At 53.4% G+C, this 20,446-nt stretch overlaps 1 protein-coding gene across 3 annotated transcripts in view; it reads right to left on the reverse strand.

Annotated features, from left to right (window-relative positions):
• eml1 (EMAP like 1) overlaps positions 1-13,463 on the reverse strand; it is a 31,460-nt gene extending 17,997 nt beyond the window's left edge. The window contains exon 1 of one of the 3 annotated variants that reach the window (XM_086153064.1): positions 13,034-13,463. In XM_086153064.1, coding sequence (XP_086009190.1) covers positions 13,034-13,103 — 70 coding nt within the window. In that variant the 5' untranslated portion in view covers positions 13,104-13,463. Of the gene's footprint in view, positions 1-7,050; positions 7,399-13,033 lie in introns of those variants that run through there. The other 2 variants (XM_086153071.1, XM_086153077.1) reach the window with 2 other exon arrangements.
• Between the last annotated feature and the right edge of the window lie 6,983 nt (positions 13,464-20,446).

Consider the following 20,446-nt stretch of genomic DNA (forward strand, 5'->3'; position numbering starts at 1 on the left):
TCTCTGGGCTCATCCACCTTTCCAGTCCAGTGCACTCTCCCCCACAGGACCACCGTCCTCCTGCTGAGAAGCTCAAGGTCTTTGCTAGAAAATACTTCCGTATAAACGTCCAGGATGGATCCTGTTTGACTTCAACAAGGAATGGAAATGGACTTTCCATGTCCTGCCATCTTTTTCGGCGGGTTAGAGCCGCACCCTCGCAGCCAGAAGGTGACTGGTTGGATTCCCACAGGGGGCCTTTCTGTGTGGAGTGTGGGGTTCTTCAGGGTTCCCTGGATTCCTCCCAACACTCCAAACACATGCAGGAGGTCCACGTGTGACCCTGCATTGTACAGACGTGTGAATGAGAGGGTTGGATGTCTCTGTGTGAGGCCCCGTGATTGGTCCAGGGTGAACCCGGCTCTCGGACGACCACAGCTGGGATACGCTCCGTCTGATGACTGAGTCAGTTAAAATGGCAACTGCCTTTGGGAGCGGATGGATCATCCAATCCTTTCCATTCCCAGTGCAGGACTAACAGGAAACAGATTCATCACTGTTCCCTCTATAACCCTATGGTCGGAATAACAACCAGAACAGGAAAATAAATAAATCTTCGTGATGAGTGGTTGGAGCTAGAAGAGCAAATGCAAGGGGTTAAAGAAACAAACCCACACCTAATTCATCTCCTCTGAGCTTCTGAGTCACTAAGTGAGCTTCCCCCCCGCAAAAAAAAAAAAACTAACAGATACAAGGATCGATATAAGAACAAGGATAAATATAAGAACAAAAGCATCCAAAGCTACTCAGACCCTCACCATCACCGGCCAATGTCCAGTTCCTTCTCAGTCAGTGCTGCAGGTCCAAGCAGGGCGGGTGAGTCAGTGGAAAGTCCAGCTTGGGATGTGCGTGTGTGTGTGTGTGTGTGTGTGTGTGTGGAACAAACACGAGTGTTTGCAGAAACCCATGGGAAACAGGAGCGCCAGGAACCGCATGGCACAACAACCCCAGCCCTACAGTGAACCCGGGGTTCTGTTATCAGACGCCACAGGTTGGCGGGTTCCGACCGATCTTCACCATCAGAAGCTCTGGGCTCTGAGAAGATCCCGACGGCTCTAGCGGAACGGAGATGACAGAGGTGGAACCGCAGGTCCGGTTCCTTTCAGTCGCTCTCCACGGCCGCAGAACCCTCGGGCTAATGGTGAGGAAGCTAACGATACCAATAACCGATGGCGTTCACTGCTTCATCCGGGGTTACTGGAGGAGCCAGGATCAAGAGCACAGCTGAAGGACGGGACGTTCTAGCTGAGGTTTGGAGAACTGGAACCACCTGGCGCTCAGGGCGTCACCGGTCCTGCGTGCCATCTGCGAGCTGCGGCCGATGACCTCTGGTGTTCCGGCCAATCAAGTGGTCAGATTAGGCTGACGGACAGCTGGTTTCTGCAGATCGCTGCTGACGGGCCGAGGGATTAAGATCTAAAAAGAGCCAGGGAAGCCCTCAGCATGCAACCTGAACGGGGATTAGAGAGGACTGTCCAAGAAGAGAGGGAGTTACCGCAGGAACCGGCAAAGTTTGGTCCTAAGAGTGTATGTTTGCCTTCTTCAGACATGAAGAGGGCTCCTAGATGGCTCTGACGGTGGCCGTGTCTTCAAGATGAGTGTCTCAAGTCTCCTCAAAAATATTCTACGCAACAGCAGGTGCTGTTTTTAAAAAATAGAGTGAGGAAAGGATTGTAATTTCCCGCAATTCCTGCTTTCAGCAGCGACATGATGTTCCGTCTGTCCCTGAGAGGCTGCAGCTACTTGTAGACCAAGACCTGCATGCCGCCGGTTCTCCGGCCGCATCTGTTTCTGTAAAATCTCAAGGAGAATTTTCTGTCTTTGCCACGCAGCTTCAACACCAAAGGTCCTCACTGATGTCGTGCAAAACACCGGCTCCTGTGTGTCACCCATTCACACACACTCACACAGCGGTTGGGCGGCGCTGCCACGCGAGGCGCGAACCAGACCACTGGGAGAGGGTTCAGTGCCTCGCCTGAGGACACTTCATCACGCAGACCGGAGGATACGGGAATCCATGGACGCTCGCTCTGATAAATGTAGACACAGCAGAGATGGCGTCCGTTGTGTCATACACACCTCCACCGCTGCTCCACCGCGCCTTTTACTCAGAGGGCAGAGTCGGGCAGAGCGAGGCCGAGGCCTGTTTCCAGGCTGTGACACAGGCCGCCCTCTCAGCCGCCACCTTTTCCCCACATGAAACGCCGCTTTGTCTCCCAGTGACAAACAACCAGGAAGGAACAGGAGGCGGGACGTTCGTTCCATCCAGCGTTTGTGTGTGTGTGTGTGTGTGTGTGCTTGTGTTGTTCCATCCAGCAGGACTGTTGTCAGGGGAGACCGGATTTGCTCTTAGCCAGCACTAGCTCACACACACACACACACACACACACACAAACACACACGCACAGTGTCGGAGAGTGGAGCAGATAGTATCTCTTCCAAGCGGACGGCAGCAGGCAGTATCACTCCCACACAGTGTTTAGAGAAAGAAGGGTGCTTTCGGTGGGAGGAAATCCACCTTTGGTGTTCTGGTGCGCTCGGGACTTCTTGTGCCGACTCATGCGAACTCGAGCAAACAATCCTGCACGCTCATTCAACGATTCAATCAGAAATCCCTGTTCTCTGCAGGATGAGAATGTGGTCACGCTAAAGATGGCTGCCGACGATGATCTTCCGTGAACCATCGTGTCGAGAACCACGGGGACAGAGGAGAGGACCTCGGGCCGAAGGCGGCTTCTCATCCGTTCCTGCTCTCCTTGGGTTAGATGTGACCGGCGTGACATCAGTCCCACCCCTCTTCCTCTTTCACTTCTCCCCCGGTCACCTCCATCTTCCCACCAACGGAACTGTTTGCGACCGCGGCGTCCGAATCGGCTGCCTGACCTTGCAGCACAGTTGCCACAACAACCACAATCGACGAGAGAGAAAAACAAATAATACGAAATGACGCGGCATCAGATTGATAATCTTGTCCCACCAGTGCTTTTGGACCGTGGGAGGAAACCTACGCAGATAATATGCAAACTCCCAAACGGAAAAGTTCCCCTCTCAGAATCAAACCGGGGCCCTTTGTGCTATGAGGCTAACGCGCTAACAACTGCGCCGACCGCTCATCTCTCCGACGGACCTCAAATACATCTTTGATAATTAAAGCCCAAACCTTGACATAAGGAGGAAACAAACTATGTATGTTGTTCCTTTTAAAACCCCGCAGCTGTTTTCATGATTAATGTATTTCTAAATTGGATTTCTGATGAAATGAATGTCTTTTAACCCTCTGCCTTGTAAACACACACACACACACGCACACACAAATAGGTTTCTCTTGGTTCGATGCCAGATGTAAGGGACCAATTAGAGAGCTGAGCAGCCTGTGTGAGCACCGAGAGGTTAATTATATCTGTTCGCATGAAATCTTCACCAAGTTTGGGAGAAGAGGAGCGAACGGATCGGCGGGCCGTGACCGCGGGCCAGGTGGGGGCAGAACACCGATGTAGATAATCACCAGAACCGTGAACGAGGTGGCCTCCTCTTCGTCACAGTAATTGAATGTATCTTTAATTAACCTTCAAGAGTTTGATGACGTCAGGGAATAAAGGAGACGTTCGTGCACATTATTTATGTGCATTTTCACCCGGAAGCTGACACGACTATCTGTGCTCACACACACGCGCAAACGCACGTCGACACACATACAGCCTGAATTCATTTGCATGCTCATCCAAAGCTCAGGGGAATATCTGACTGTGCTTTTCTTCACATTTGCATGGAATAACACTTGCACATGCACACACACACACACACACACACACACACAAAGGTAGCATTGAACAGAGTGTATTACTTTCTCATATGTCAGATTCCATGTCTGGCTTCCATGGTATTTATACACATCTATGACATCCTGTTCAAGGACTCTGTTTCTCTCTGCTGGTATGCACACACACACACACACACACACACACACACACACACACAGACACAGACACACACACCGGCCTTGTGTCTCTCCTTCTCATCCTCCCCGGCTCTCTCCATTTCACACACACACAAACACATAGAGTACACATAGAGACAGTCAGTGCATACTGCATATTTTTAGGACAGAAACTTGCACATTCCTGCTTTGCATGCATGATTGTCTTAGTGGGTCAGGGAGAGAGAGGGAGAGGCTGAGTGACGCCAGAGGAGAAGAGGAGAGGAGAGGCCCATCAGCTCGGAGGGAGTGCCTCGGCAGACAAACGACTGAATCTTCAGACGTCAGTGTTTTACGTGTGACCAGCCCACATGTCTCTGAGCGGGCCTTCAGAGGGGCCTGACCTGGACCCCCTGCAGCACCATCTGCATGGAGGAGGATGAGGAGCGGGGGGCCTTCTGTGGACAGAGGTGCGATGAGCACGGCGCCCCGTGCTATGTGGCGTGGGGGACAAGGAGCAGGACCTCCTCTGGATGGGACAAGGAGAGAATAAAAGAGGGGACCTGCTGTGCAGCCAACCGGGGGTTCAAACCCAGGGTGAAGGACGGATAGAGAACGGGAAGGAGGGCGACGGATAAAGGAAATGGAGAGCAGCAGGAAATCAATGTCAGCCTTTACAGGAAGCGGCAGCAGAGGATGAGTTCTCCCTCCGGAGTCCATATTCATGAGACTGCCGCTCACAAACAGGCTCCTCGCGGAAGAATAATCCCTCCCTCTCGATTCTTTTTTTAAAAATCTCAAGGTGGGACGATGAGAATCTCTGAATTCAGAGACTTCTGAATTCTCGCCCGACCTGAACCCTCGCCGTGAACCCGCCCCCCCCCGCCACACTCCGGCTGCCACTAATGTGCACAGAGGGGGGATTTGGACCTAATCCCCCGACACGTTCCCTGATCTGGCACGGTTTGTGCAGGAACATAACAAAGGCTTCCAACCAAAAACCAAGCCTCTATCCAGCTGTTCTCTTTACCTCCTTCCACTGCAGCTCGTTTCCCCATCATCACTTCACGGTGGCCCTTTCTCTGCGGCCCCGAGGGACGGATAGAGCTCGTGAGCTCGGAAGGAGAATGAACGAATGAACGAGTGGAGACGAAGAGTTTGGTTGCGCTGACACACTTCTCGGGGTGTCAACTTGTTCCTAAAAAGAGGAGTCTTTGTGTCAGGAGACCGAGACGTAAACCCAGACGTGTCGGGAGATGGACAGGCTCCTCTCCGAGGATCCCACGGCAACGCCAGATCACTTGCTGTCCATTATGGTCCATTTGAAAGTGTTAACACCCACTTTGTGTTGCTGCAGGTTCGTCCACTCGGGCAGTTATGATTGAAATCCCCCTCTTAGAAATAAAGGCTTCCCGTTTTAAGCTTTGGCCCGTGGAAGATGTTACGAACGGCTCTGGAGAGCGTGTGGTGTGGAGGGATCATCCCAAAGATGCCGGACGCAGAACGGGTCCTGGCGATTCATCCGGTTATACCTCCGGTCTCCTGCGGCGAAGGCATGACACGAGACCTTTGAAACGGCAGCGACCCCTGGGCGAGCGCCCCGAAAACAACAACGGCAGACATGAGGGTGCCGGCCGCCAACTAATTCAATCAAATCTGTCTCCGGTGCCAGAGCCGGAACCGAAATGCGACCCGGCGCCCTGGAAAGGAGTGTGTGTTTGTGAGCCCGGGTGTGTAATGCGGCTAATTTCCAGTTAGCCCCAGCTAGCGCTGACCTCCTGAGCGCAGACTGCGTGCCGCTGCTGCGAAGCTGACCCAGTCTCCCGACATTAGTCTGGTCGGATGCTCCGCGGCACGCGGGCGGAAGGGGCTGATGACATCATGGCGTTTTGGTCGGATTCGACCGAGCGGCGGCTGCAGAATAGCACGGTGTCACTTTGGCTAACAGGCCACAAGCACACACTCAGCGAGAGGGTCTGTCAGAACACGAGCTGAGTGTGGACTGACTGTGGCTGGGATTTTGGGGGGGGGCGTGCACGCTGAGGATCCCACACTAAGGTCAGACGTGGCTCCGGGCGCCAACGTGCAGCCCCTCCGTTTCCCCGTAAGATGCTAAGAATGTTAAGTAGACTCCGCGTTTTGATCAGCAACCTTTGGACTCTGTAATCGGAGCCCGCTGTGATTTAAAGCAGCGGCCGGATCTCAGTTTAGAGAATCAGTGCTTCTCTCTTTCCCAGCAGTTTGTGAGAACAGGGGCAGGACGCGCAGCTCGCAGGCCGGTCGGGTCGTCTTTTCACCTGTTTCGACCGTCGGCTGCGGTCACATGACCCAGGGTCCAGACGACTGGGACGCGCACAAACCAATGCCCTCACTCCTCACGTTCTTATCCTCAAGGTAGTGGGGGCGGAGCCCATCCCAGCCGACAAGGAACAAAAACTTTCTGCTGAGGTTCCCTCTGTGACCTTCAGAAGAACACCTCTCTCCATGCCAGAGACTGGAGGTTTGTAGTATCTACTGCTGTCCTGGTGCACTTTTCCAACCCCAGGCTGGTCACCACTGATGGTCCTCCCGCCTGAAAAGCCAACCTCTACGTTCCAAGGAGAAGAAGTGATGAAGATTTAACTGGAAGCGTGAGTCATCGCTCAGGAACAGCCCGGCGTTCCAGACGCTGCCAAAAGGTCTCCGTGAGACACCGAGCTCATTGTTTTGGAGATAATCCCCCCCGAGGTGGGGGCTCACACTCAGGACCGTGGAGCTCCACGCCGACAAACTGCGGGGGCTTTCAAACAGAAACCAGGACTCTCCTCGCTTTTCCTCTCGGGATGAGCAAACGGCCATAAACTGCTGACTGATGTCATGCCGGGGTGTCGGCCTCTCCTTCCCGGGGGATCCTCCGAGAAGGAGGCTGGACCTGCCGTCGCTCGGTGAGCAGATGTTGACATCACTCTGCACTTGGTTCCAGAAACTTCCTCTGAAAGGCAAGCGTTCTCCCAGCAAAGACCAGCCTCACACTCTGGGCTACTTTAGGTCCATCACACACACACACGCACACACACACACACAAACACACACGCGCACAGAAACAGGGCTTTTACCGTTGCAGAACTGAAGAAGAGACGAGGTGTCGTACAGGCTGCTGTAGCTTGAGAAGCCGTCCTCCATCCTGACTCGGCTCCACTCCTCTGCTCTCCTCCGCGATCCTTCGCTCTCCTCCCTCTCTCCCTCTCTCTCTCTCACTCCCTCTCCTCACTCCCTCCCTCTCTCTCTCTTTCTCTCCCTCCCTCCTTCTCTCTCTCTCTCTCTCTCTCTCTCTCTCCCGTGTCTCCCCTCCAGTAGTTTACGGTCCCCTCCCTCATTCACTCTGGGTCAGGCTCCCTGGGTGAGTAACCATGGCAACCCTTCCCTCTGATTATGTCATGTGAACTCCAGCCCGTCCACTCTTTTCTTCTCCCCCGCCTTCCTGAAAAACCCCGAATTGCAGCAGAAAATACCCCCCACCCACCACCCCCACCCCTCCCCCGCTCCCAACCCACGCTGACAAAAGCCTGTCGTAGAGGAGGAAGTTCTGGTGGCCGTCTTCTCCCTGGTCCTCCTCTCCTCCCCGGTCCTCGATGGAGGCAGATGTTTGCTGCAGGCTCTCGCCGCTCTCCGGCAGAAGAACAGCTTCAGACGGCTGGAGCTGAGCACTGCATGTGTGTGTGTGTGTGTGTGTGTGTTTAGATAAGGTTGGGGCAGCCCAGCCTCTCCCTCTCACAGAGAGAGAGAGGGGGGTGGCCGGGCCTGCCGGCGAGAAGCTCCTCCTTCGGGTGGGAAAGCAGCAGGAGGAGAGAAATAGGCCAGGGAGGAGAGGAAGAGGGTTTGTCTCCCCCTCCCTCACCGACTCACCGGGCTGCCGAGTCACACGGGGACACCGTCGCACACCCACGTCACATTCGAACTGCAGCAGCCGCCGGAGCCTCCTGCCGCCGCTCTGCTCCTCCTGCTGCTCCTTCTGCTCTTCCTCCTGCTTCTCTTCCTCCTCCTGCTCCCCCTCCCTTTGCTCTTCCACCTTCTGATCCTCTACCTCTTAGTGATTATCACCCCGTCCTCCGTCTGTCTTATCTGCCCCGCTGCAGACTGCTCAGGGAGCGAGGGATCCTTAAAACAAGGACATGGGCTGGGAGGAGGGGCGGGGGGGGGTTGCAGAAGAGAAGAAGAATGAAATGAAAAAGTGAGCGGGAGGGAGCTCCCAGACGCAGGGAGCATGGTGTTCCTCTGCTCTGTCCGGGGGGCTGCGGGGGCTCTGCATTATTTATCAGTGTTTGGGGGAGGGACCACGGGCCGACGGCGCACTCGCTTCCGGGGACACTTTCTCCGCGTTTCTGCGTCCCCCCCTGACCCTAGCCCTGACCATTTCACGGTTGGTGTGCTCCATGTTTGTAGTCCCTCCCAAAGGACCGCATCCTCAGGGCCCCCTCTCCAGCCGCAGACAGGGATTTGCCTTCACATTGTTTAGTCTGGGAGGTGTGAGATTATCGTTAATCCCGCTCCGGAGCAGATCTGGGGTCCGGATTAGCGGCGGGTCCGGGTTTTCGGGTGCCAGCTCGCCCCGCGTCGGCTCTACTTTCTCAGCAAACACACAGCCGGCACTGTGACGACACACGCTCTCTGTGTGAAGGGCATGTAGATGATTTGAGGAACAATGGCTTCAAGTATTCATTCATTATCTATAACGCTGATCCTGCAGTGTGGGTCGTGGAGGGCGGGGGGGGGGGGGGGGCAGCTCTCATTGGCTAACAGGCGGGGTTAGCCAATCACAGTCGGCACTTTTTACCCCTCAGCCAATCACCTGCCTCCATCTACCCTCTCCTCTCATACTACCTTCCTCTTCATCCATAAACATCCTCTCCGGTCTTCCTCCAGGCCTCCTGCCTGGCAGCTCCAACCCAGATCTTCTCCATCCCTCCTCTGTTCATGTCCAAACTATATCAGTGTGACTTCATGTCCAGCACATCTAACATGTGCTGTCTCTCTAAAAGACTCCTGAACCTCCGCATCGTCATCTCCGCTGCCTTCAGCTCTGCCTCTTGTCTTCTCCTTAAGGTTCACCAGACCACGTGGTTGCTCCCACCTGTCTTTTCATTCTGGCCGATGCTCTTCTCTCCCCGCTGAACTATCCTGGGCGAAGGCCATCGAATGGAACTTGCTCTTATCTCCAGAGCGAGATGTGCTCTGTGTTTGTGTCTGATCCTGAGGGCCGGGTTTCAGCCGCTAAGGTCCCTTGGGGTCACGATCAATAATCGCATGTTCTAATGATATTTCACCTCCAGCAGAAGAGAGAAGCTGCTGACGCTGCTTCTCTTAGACGATCTGCCGGTCTGTCAGCGGGCCAGGATTACACTCCGTCCAATCCAGAGAGGGCAGGAAACAGGGTCAATCCCCCGAGTGTGTGTGTTGAGGGGGGGGGCACCATCTGTGTGTTTGTCCTGATTAGTGGGCTGGTTTGTGCTTTACACCACAAATGAACCCACCGGAAGTCCGAGGGATTCCTCCACTTCTTCAGGTCTCCTGCAGAATCACAGAGAGAGCTTCTACTCTGTTTCCTCCAAAGTCACTGTACAAAAAGATGGCGTCAAAACTGATCAGTTCTATCAGTTATGCCGGCGATCGATCGTCTGTTTTCTACTTACTACGGTGGTTAGCTCCGGGAACCGTCCTGACCAGAGCTCCCTCACCTCTCTGGATGCTGAGGAGCAGCAGAACTTCTCAAAGAATTCACGTCGATGGAAAACGGATCATCTGCATTGCATGTCTGTATCGATCCTCGAAGGTGCCATCGGCCGCCCCGAACATCTGGAAGGTCAGTATGAGATACCACAGACCGCAGGCCAGGAAAGATCACTGCACATTTTGCGGTCCACCAAGGACGTCGGAAACGGAGATTTCTCCATGCACGAAGCTGTCAGGACAAACACCATCCTCTGTGTTTTTACAACCGTCTCCTAGCGACGGCTTGGAGGAAGGGTGGGCCCGGAAATTATTTCCAGACCTCAAGAACATGATGAGGACGGAGTGGGGGGGGGGGGGGGGGTGGACCGGCACTTCGCTGATTCGGCGCCGCGGCCGCTGGCATGAGGACCAGAGGGGACGTAGCATGGGTGACAGACTTGGGATCCCCTGTGACTTCTCCATGGATACCGTGAGGACACCTCCTGGAGGATGGAGCAGGTACCGAAGGCAACCTCCAGGGCAACCAATATCTATTTAGTATATTGCACTGTTAAAGAACAGGAGAATTCTCCACAGGTTCATTTCACACACTGCATGGGTTGAGACCTCCTGGCCTAACTGGGGTTTGGTTCTCACCATCTCATTGGTACCAGCCGCGGTTCAGTTTTTGGTTCCAGGCCTTTTTTTTTTTTTTTTTGCGTGGCAGAAAAGAGGAGCCTGCTCTCAACATGCTCTCCGGCCTTCAGTCTTCTAGTGCTCCTCCCGTCCCCGCTGCCTTCTCACTAATGTACTGCAGAAGTCTAGAAGAAGGGCCGTGGACCCCCCTAATGTTTCCGCTCCTAATCTAAATGTAAATGAGTCATCCGGGGTGGGGGGGGGCAACGACGACCCACGTCTCTTGATGAAAAACCAGAAAGCAGCACCTCACAGGTCAAAGGAGGGCTGCCGTGAAACTCCACCGTGAAGTTAAGGTGTGTGACGGCATGGACACGGACACACGCACAGAGACATACACACACGCGCTGTGAATCCTGTGATGTACAAGACTGTGTGTTCGCTCAAGCGGTGACAACATTAATCCCATTCGACTTGGCTGCTGAAACATCCACATGCACCCTCCCCCCTCTGTTACATCTCTGCTCGGCCCCTTGGAAAGGGTACAAACACACACACACACACAAACATACACACACACACACACACACTTTGTGCACATGGACATGAGCTGGATATGACCAAAGGTCTTTGCAACGCGGGCCACAAAACAGTCCATTCGAAAAATACTGGTGAATGCTTCTCTCTATCTGTGTGTCACACACACACACACACACACACACACACACACACACAAACACACACACACGGGCCATTGGTTTGCATAAGGAAAAGGTTTAGCAGTTTAGCATCCACAGAGATGTTTGTCTTGATATTTAGGACACAGACGGAGGCTGACGTCAGCGCTTCATGATGATGCCATCATCTTGCGGCTACATTCGTGAATACTCTGGTTTAACACACACACACACACACACACACACACACACACACCTTGCAGGCCTATGACAGTCAGTGGTGACAGATGAAGATTTCATCCTGCCAGTTTCCTCTGATGCTTTCACCCATGCAATCGACCTCCTCCGGTCAATGCTTATTTCCCTCCGCCGCCCTGATCTCCATGGAGATGGCCCTCCTTCCCCTGCCATCCCAGCTGCATCTATTCTACACTCACATCTTACCCATCCTCCTTTCTCAAACACTTGTATGGCTAATCTTCTCCACCTTTGCTTTGCCTACTTTTCTTCTCCTCATGGGCCTCCAGACTGGTAGAGTGTGTCTGCACCGCCACCTGCTGGACAGCACTCAAAACGCAGCATTTTGGTGTAAGTGTTGAAAATCCAGGTCAGGACGCACCTTCTTCACCACATCATCTTCTTCTCTGTTGGGGTTCTCCCTCCAGGGGCCTCCGCCAATCACCCAGCCACCTCCATGTAACCCTCTCCTCTCATACTCACTGACTTCCTGTCCTCTTCCCCTCAGCCAATCATCTGCCTCCATTTAAGCCTCAGCCAATCACCCGCCTCTCATTCTACCTTCCCCCTCTCTCCCTCTTCATCCATAAACGTCCTCTCCGGTGTTCCTCTCAACCTGCTCCAACCTCAGCATCCTTCTACCCAGATCTTCTCCATCCCTCCTCTGTCCATGTCCAAACCATCTCAGTGTCACTTTATCTCCAGAACATCTACCACGTGTTGCCCCTCTTTTGGACTCCTTCCTGATCCTCCCCATCCTCCTCCTGTCTTCTCCTAAGTGTCTCCAAACCAGACAACATAGCTGCTCCCATCTCTGTCTTCTACACCTGCAGCTGCATCTTCATTCTTAGCACAGCAACACGTGTCCTGAGAATTCAGATTTGAATTCAAACAGAAATGGATTCAAATACCAACCATTTGACCCTCCCGTGACCCCTGATGACCTCCAATGACCGCCGATGACCTCTGATGACTTGAGCTCCGGACAAGTGCTAATGTCCTTCAACCATTCATTTATGCATCTGCTTGGACTTTAAAATGCCCCCTGGACATTCTTCGTTCAGACCTGCAGATCCTTGTATCCGTAACGATTGATATCCCTGGCCTGTCCCCACAGGAGGCATCTGACTGACCCTCCACGACGTGAGAGGACGTCTCCAATTTAAACACGTCCCCGGCGTCTACTCCTCCCGCTGGCTTCTCTGAGTCAGACGGCAGGAGTTTCCTGGAATTTTCTCTCCCCTTCAGGAAACAGATCGGCTAATGGCCGTCGTGAGATTAGGGTTACCTCCCAGGCAACGGCGAATGTAACCCCGACGACGGACACTAAGGCTGCGGTTCAGATCCCCGAGGGCACGAGTGGCTTTTTCTCTCGCCGAGTTGTCTAAACACCCGACCGACTTGGACGAATGAGTGAGTGGATGACTGGGTGAGTGGGTGAGAGAGTGGGTGATGGAGTTAAAGAGGGAGTGGAAAGGTTTCCATTATAAAGCGATTGTTTGTCTGTCAGCACGGCTGCAATTACAGGACATTAGCTCTCACTCATGCCTGACTCACACACACACACACACACACACACACACAAGCAGGCACCTGCATGCACTGTTCTCAGACAGATCCAGGTCTGCAGGCCACATCTTTCTCCAGGAGCAGGGCCAGAGGGTGTGTCGTCCCCCCCGCCCCCACCCAGCGTTTCAGCCTTCCATATAAGGGCCTGAGCATGCAGCCTCGGAGCGTCCCTGCGGACGTCTGGAGCCGAAGCGGGAACGGCCCCACATTTCCGCAGACACACTCCGTGTCCCGCAGCAGAAGACGTGTCACGGTCCGGTAGTTTGCTCACCCATCGGCAGCCCCTCGCAGTCAGACACGGCCTTGGAAGGAGGTCCGCTCCGTTGAGATAGCCCCTCCATGCTTCTCCAGAAGATGACCTTTGTTGTCGTCGGTTCCTCCACTCCACTCACGTTTCATCTCCTAAGCGAGAGGCTTTTAGATGTTCTCGCGCCCCCCGCCCCTCTTTTCCAGCCGGCCCGTCAGTGGCCAGCGGACACGTCAATCACAGGACCCACGTGAAACTATTGGACTGTAAATTTGTATCGGTCGGCGTCTCTCCCCGGGGATACGGTTTCCCTCTGGCCTCCAGGGCTCTGATCCGTGCATCTTCTCATGTGTCCGCCAGGCAGGTCTCAGCTGGAGCCCGACCCCCCAGCAGGACACCCATTGAGAACCGATCGTCCTCTCTGCTTATTCCTGCCGTCCCTCAAAGAACAGAGAACCCCCGGAGGGTCCACCTCATCTCCGGACGGTCAGCCCGGCGCCCTCCGGCGAATGAGCCGGCAGGGGCCTCTGCGTCCTGTGGGGGGCGCTAACATGTCACAGAACGGCGGCTCCGGTTATTCAAGTGACCTGGATTCTAAAACATGAATAGATGAGAGAACGAGAGAGAAGAAACCCACATCCCGGTGGAGGTCGGGAGTGTCTGAGCTAAAGTCTGGAACCTTCTCCAGGTGTGTGAACACCCGCGTCCACGGAAACCAGGCAGGAGGAGCAAAAGAACGGGGAGAGAAAAGCCGTTCATGGGAAACAAAGAAGACCTCCAGATGTGCCTCCGGAGCGTCTCGCAGCAGAAGCTGCATAGTTCTGAGCAGAACATCCGTCTCTCTGAGGACAACCGACCGCTCAGAGCACCCCCACCCCCACCCCCACCCCCCACCCTTCTTGAATTACTCCCAGGCTCACTCAGCTGACCCTTTGTCACTTGACCGAGAGGATTATCGTCCAGCATGTGACTAAGTGGGGTCAGATGGTCGACTTGTCCTGCAGCGCCGTGCTCGCTGCAGCAGCCACCGGGGTTATCATGGGACTTGGAGAAAACAGCCAGGCCGGAGGGGTTGGGGGGGGGGGGGGGGGGCAGAACCCCGGCCTTCACACCAGCTCCACCTTTGATGCCACATCTCGCGCTCTTGTTTGCAGAAAAGCTTGAAGGCCCTTTTACAAACACCCCCTCCCCATCACCCCATAAAGACCTCGCGACCCTTGCTCTGGTAAACAAAGTGAAGTTTCCGCCTTTGTGTGTGTGTGTGTGTGTGTGTGTGTGTGTGTGTGTGTGTGTATTTTTACAGATGGGATTTACCACACCTCATTCAAAATGGCACCTAAGTGATTCATAATGCGTCGGTTAAGTGGCTTCATTTCAGGCGTTATCTTCTGCAGCGGCAGACATTATAATGTTTTCATATAAACAAGCAGCCGAGCTGCTGCGATTGGTCGGTCACAGGCAGGACGTCCGCAGGCAAAGAGAGGCGGAGCTTTGAAAAGTGTGCTTCTGTGGTTAAGTCACGGGAGCAGAAGGAGTCCTGCAGGACTGCATATCTGCTCATTCACTCTGGAGTCTACTGCCTCATACGCACCTTAAAAGAGGAAACTTCATGCATTTGTTGGTTTCTTCATTCTCTCCACCCCTTACCCTGCACTCGGGATTGCTTGAGGCGAAGTCCATCCCAGTTGTCATTCAACAAGACAACGCCTGACTGCGTAAAGTCCGGGTAAATAGATAACGAAATGAAAACAACAACTTTACGGAAAAATGGCCGATGGTGAAATCCCAGTTTACTCAGAGCAGGAATCACAAATGTTGCTTATGTTTGACCGGGGTCAGGAGAGAACATCGCTCACGCTTGAACCCAGGCTCGGGGTCTCATCTTTCCCACGAGAAGCCCACGTGCGCGTCCACTGAAACGTCTGGGACGCTGTACTATATCTCAGAATATGCAGAGTTAGATAGGATGCTCGCTAGCTGGACTTAAAACCAAGTGACTGATTGCAGTAACGGTGACTTATAGTGGCGCCTTCTGAACATACCTTCCGGGAAACACTTGGAGAGCTGTGACTCGGAGGGTCTTTGCAGGAAGATGAGCCGCATCCAGACCAGGGAACAGACCTTTACACCAGGAAATCACACGAACTCGAGTCGACCTCCTTCAACAGGGTGGACCGGAGTCGTCGGCTGCCATTTCGCAAAGGGCGACTGAAACCCTGCGGGCTATCCACTCAGACAGCCAGGGCTGCACATTTGGAAAGCTTTCTGCGGAACGGGGCTCAGACGCTACGATTTATATCAGTTCACCTCTGGAGAAGAAATAGCAGTGAGTGAGAAAGTTAAAGTGTATATTCTGTCTGAGTATGAAGACAAAACTCTCAAGGGTCCAAAACCCATTCCATGAGGCAGAAGGACGGGGGAGTTATGTCCTCCTGCAAGATCCTGGCAGGAGCTCCACATTCTTTCACACACTGAATATCTAACTGCTTCGGAAACCAGTCAAACCAAAGCGTCTTCCGTCAAAAGCAGGCCGGACCAACTCAAACTACGTCATCATCTGCATAGAAACAAACAGGAAAGGTTGGAGGTTTGCTCCGAGGCAACCTGAGGTCCGACCTGAACAGACACCCTCTCTTTGGTTAACAACAGGCCCAAAACCTTTTGTTTTAGGAAGGCTCGGAGTTAATGCTAAGCTCGCTGACTGCTGTTGCTGAGTGCATGCTCCTGGGGAGATGCCGGGTTTTTGTACCTCCTCTTAAGGAATGTATCTTCAGACTACTGGGTTGGGATTTGGAGCTGTAGAAATAACATCGGGACTAGACGGTGGAAACCTCTGGTGGCTGCTTTGAATGAACACAGGTTCAAATGAATAGTCACCAGAACCTGCATTTGGTCGGTGTTGATGTTGAGAAGGTGCTCATCTGCTGCTCAACCGATGACCACCATCGGAAGCTCGGAGTCCACATTCCCAGGTCTTCAGTATTGACTCTATGGATGGAAATATAGTCACCATGACAACACGTCATGATTCATCTCTTCCAGACTGGACGGAGCGGGATATTTCATCTCCACCCGAGTCGACCTCAAGATAAACTCCTGCTCATTCAACCACGATTTTCCCCCTCCTCCCCGTGTCAGGCTCTATTTATTCCTCGTCTGCACCATGATCACTGGAGTCGAACAAAACACTTGTGCTCAATTTGGAGCAAATATGTGCTCCAAGGAGGCCGAAGAGCCGATTATCAATCGAGCGTGTTCTCCCCGGTGGTTTTACCCCGCTGCCCCCGGAAAAACAAGCCCTCCGCTTCCTCCATGAACCCCGCGATCAGGCTGTTCCACGGCTCTCTACGTGCACTCCTTCAAATATGGCCGACATTTGTTTTGCGATGCAAGTGGGGATGGCGACTCCTTGCAGCGCCAGGTGCTGGTGGAAGCAGAAGATCTCAGAAGGAACCCAGTTTCCCTGTGAAACCCCGGTGATTATACCCAAACATTGCACACGACACACTTCTCCTCTCTATCTATTAAAATTCAAATAAAGAACACCAATTGCTAAACTGCTTGCGGTGGTTAAACGCAGCGGTCCCATGATAACCCCTCAGCTCCACGGCGTTACTGCCATGATTACAATAGCGTGGAAATCACCCGCAGTCGCAGTTTAATGACAGGCACATCCAGAAGACACGCTCATACATAAGAAAAGCACATTTCCCACTGAGCGCGCACAGGCCACGGCCGAAGGGGCTTCATTAATACGAGTGAAAGGGCCCATTTACAGGCGTCCTCCGTTAATGATCCTCTCACGGCAGCAGCAGCCACGTGTGTGCGTGTGTGTGTGTGTGTGTGTGTGTGTGTGTGTGTGCAGGCACTAATGAACTCTTAATAGTGTGAAATCTAACAGCCTCTCAATGATTCCCCTAACTGTTTTACGGCTGTGTGGGCAGACCCCTAATTGGGGACTTGTGGCAAAGAGCGGCGTTGGAGCTCTCCACAGGTTTAACAGCCTGCCGGGGCGCTGCACTGCACACACACACACACACCGTCCCCGCGACTTGGGACGTGTAGGGATTTTACTTTTTAGCAAAAGCACAGAAAGAGAACGATATCTGATATCTGACGCTCAGTTGACACAAGAGCGTCTTCAAAAAGCCTTTGCTCCGGAAACAATAAAGGGTCGAAGCGCAGTGCTGGTTTCACGACCCCGCGTAAGAAGGGCAGAAGCAGGACCGCTGGGACCTCCATCTCTTCAAACTGTTGAATACACCTCTGCAAAAAAGGCAGGATGTGACTCCAGCGGAGAGGGAAGAGGGAAGGCTCCCCCAGGGCGGAGGGCGACAACCCCCCTCCCCCGTCCAGGAACGGCTGAGGTGTGACGGAGGGGATTCCAGAGCATGCAACAAAAGGCAAGCACTTTAATTTGAACAGCAGCGGGAGGAAGCAACACACACACACACACACACACACACACACACACATACACACCACAACCCCAGATCCTCTGCAGCCCTGCCCTCGGGTCTGGGCCAGTTGAAAGACAGGGGAAACTCCACATGCTTCCCAGAAGTTGTGGGCTGTGACTTGGATACGGAGAGGTGTTGTGAGAGGCTGGCAGGAGGAGCAGAGGAGGAGGAAGAGAAGGAGGTGGAAGAGAAGGAGGAGGAGGAGGAGGAGGAGGAGGAAGGACTGGATGACCTGGGAAACATTGGACAGCAGCAGCCAGGGCCTTAATTAATTGTAAAGCTATCAAGGCTGTGGCTGGAATGCAGATGGGTGGCTCAGCCGAGCAGAGGAGGGCTACTTGGGGAAAAGAGGTTCCAGAGCCTCCACATGATGGATGGATTGTGTGTGTGTGTGTGTGTGTGTGTGGGGGGGGGGGTGTTACAGAGAAAACTGATCCAGCCTGCTGCTGTGATGAAGCAGCAGGGAATGCAAAGCAGCAGAACATGTGGGGATCTCCTGGCATTTTATCCAAACATAGGGCGGCGAGCTGCCTTCTCTGAAACATACGTGTCCTGACCCCCCCCCCCCGGGGAGTGTCCTTCTCCTTGTTTCTTCTGGGGACGAAGCAGACAGACTCGCTGCAGAGACGTCACGGGACGCCGGCCCACTGCGCCTCTCTCTGCGGCTTCGGCGGTTAGCATGAACCTTCTGACTGGGGTTAACTTCAGGGCTTCTAGAACATGATCCAGACGCCCCCGCCCCCTGAGGCAGAAATGGAAACCTCCCCTCAAACACACACACACACACACACACCTACTTGGCCTCTCCTTGGAGGGCTGCTAAAGCCATTATGGCTTAAAAGAGATGCTATCGGCTCCGGGTAGACAGCGAGGCAGACAGACGGTGAGCGGCCCGCCGAGGAGCCTCTGCGCTCGGGACAAACAGGCTAAAAGTGCTGCTGCGAGGGGCCCGTCTGGCGTGTGCGGCGGTGCCGAGGCAAAGCCGCTCAGACCTGAGCCAGACCTCCTCTCCTGCAGAAACGTGGAGGCTTTCATTGACTTAATGCATATTTTCAATCTCGGCCAAGGTCAAACCTCTTGGCGGAGAGCGGCCCGACACGTCATTTCTCCCTGCAGCTGCGGTTTCCCAACACTTGAAGACTAACTCTGCAGTGGATTCATAGCTGGATCCAGACCAGAGACGTTGCACCAGGGCTCTGGGAGGGGATGGTGGAGGCGGCGTCACAGTCGTCTTCCTCGCTGCGCTAACATGTTGCCTCGGCAGTTGTATGAGGAGTCTAAACCCTACATAAGAACCCCCCCACCCCCGCCCCCGCGCTCTCTCTCTCTCTCACACACACACACACCAACTCTTCCCTAAAATTGCTGATGGCTTGTTTTCATGAACACATATTATTTCCAGATGGAGGTCATGAATAAAACCCGACGGAAACAAGCCGGGTGAAACTGGAACCTTGAAAAAATAGAAATGGAGAGGTATGGCGCTGAGAAAAGACAGCCTCCCCCCTCCTGGTTCCCCAAACCCTCGAGGAGAGACCAACTTGTCAATGACATAGTGTAAACACAGGGACGCCGCACACACACACACACACACACACACACACAAATAAAACAGGATCCTGTGTTTTTCACCATCATGGAAAACCAACAGTGACCCGAGACAGAAAGCAACTTTAACATCCCAACAAGCGCTGGCGGCAGTGCGGGCCGGGGGCCGGGTCCGGGGGCCGGGGGCGCCGCACATTTCAGACTAAATAAACACACATCCAGGCGAGCAGAGGAAACACTCTGAGACTCAACGGAGCAGAGTGGAGCTGCAGGGAGCCCCCAACCGAAACCTCCGGCACCAACACTGAGGACCTTGTTTTGCGGCAGAGCAGCTATTAGCTCATGCTAAGAGACACTAGCCAGGGGGGCTACATGAAACCCCGGGTGTTTGATGAGGAAAAGTACATCTGTGTAAGAAATATTAACTTTATTGTTGTTAACTAAGCTTTAAAGCAGGTGAAAAAGTTATGCCGATCAGTAAACAAAGCCAGGCTAAGCTAGCCATTTGGAAGCCAGAGCCTCACACTCATCCACTATCTCCACCACTTATCCTGCACTCAGGCTCGCTCATTCACTCATCAGAGACACAATAACACCTTGACTCAGGAGAGGAATCGGTTCCGTGACTGAGCTTGTATATCCTCTGAAATTAAGTGAAACGCTATTAATCCATTCAATTTCCACTTTCGTCACGTGTTTTGGAATGAGAAAAATGCACTATAAAAAGAACAAATACTGCACGAAGTAATAATCCATAATCCATAATAATGCATAATCAAAGAAAATGTGAAGAAATTTTTCATGTGGTGCTCTGTTCTTAACTGACTGGCTCCATGCGTAATGCTACAATGCTACAATGTGTTGCTAAATATTACGTGTACACTTTGCTACACTTTCTGTCTAAACCCCATCGATGAACGGAGTGAAGCCGCTCCTCTTTTTAAAACCATTAAACCGTCCCTGACTGGCCTTGAACAACTCTTCTGACGTCCATCGACCTTCCAAATCCCCCTGAATGTCTCCTGTCTTCTCACAGATGACGTGTCTTCGTATCGTCGCCGTATCTCGATGATAACATCTTGACAACGAATCCACGACACGCACACCTCGCTTGTGTTTTTCCATGATGTTCTCGGGGGCTACCGAGTGGCGGGCGGCCGTCCCGCTGTCTTTCAACGCAACTTAACAGACAGTAGGTTGTGACACACCGATCCCGCTCTAGTCTCCAATCACAAAGTTAAACATCTTCTGAGCCACGGCTCGGATCTCGGAAAACACCCAGGCGGATGCTCTCGGAAGTCAAGGTTCCTCTGTACGAGCATTCACCCCCTCATTCGCGCATCATGTAGAGAAGAACAACCAATGGGGAGCCTCCAGTGAACCTCCTGCATGTTTTTGGCCTTTGGGAGGAACCCTGAGGAACCCCACT

Source organism: Fistularia commersonii, chromosome 1 (genome assembly GCF_037954325.1).
Source record: "Fistularia commersonii isolate RoL2024-O1a breed Wild chromosome 1, RoL_Fcom_v1.0, whole genome shotgun sequence".
Taxonomy (NCBI): domain Eukaryota; kingdom Metazoa; phylum Chordata; class Actinopteri; order Syngnathiformes; family Fistulariidae; genus Fistularia; species Fistularia commersonii.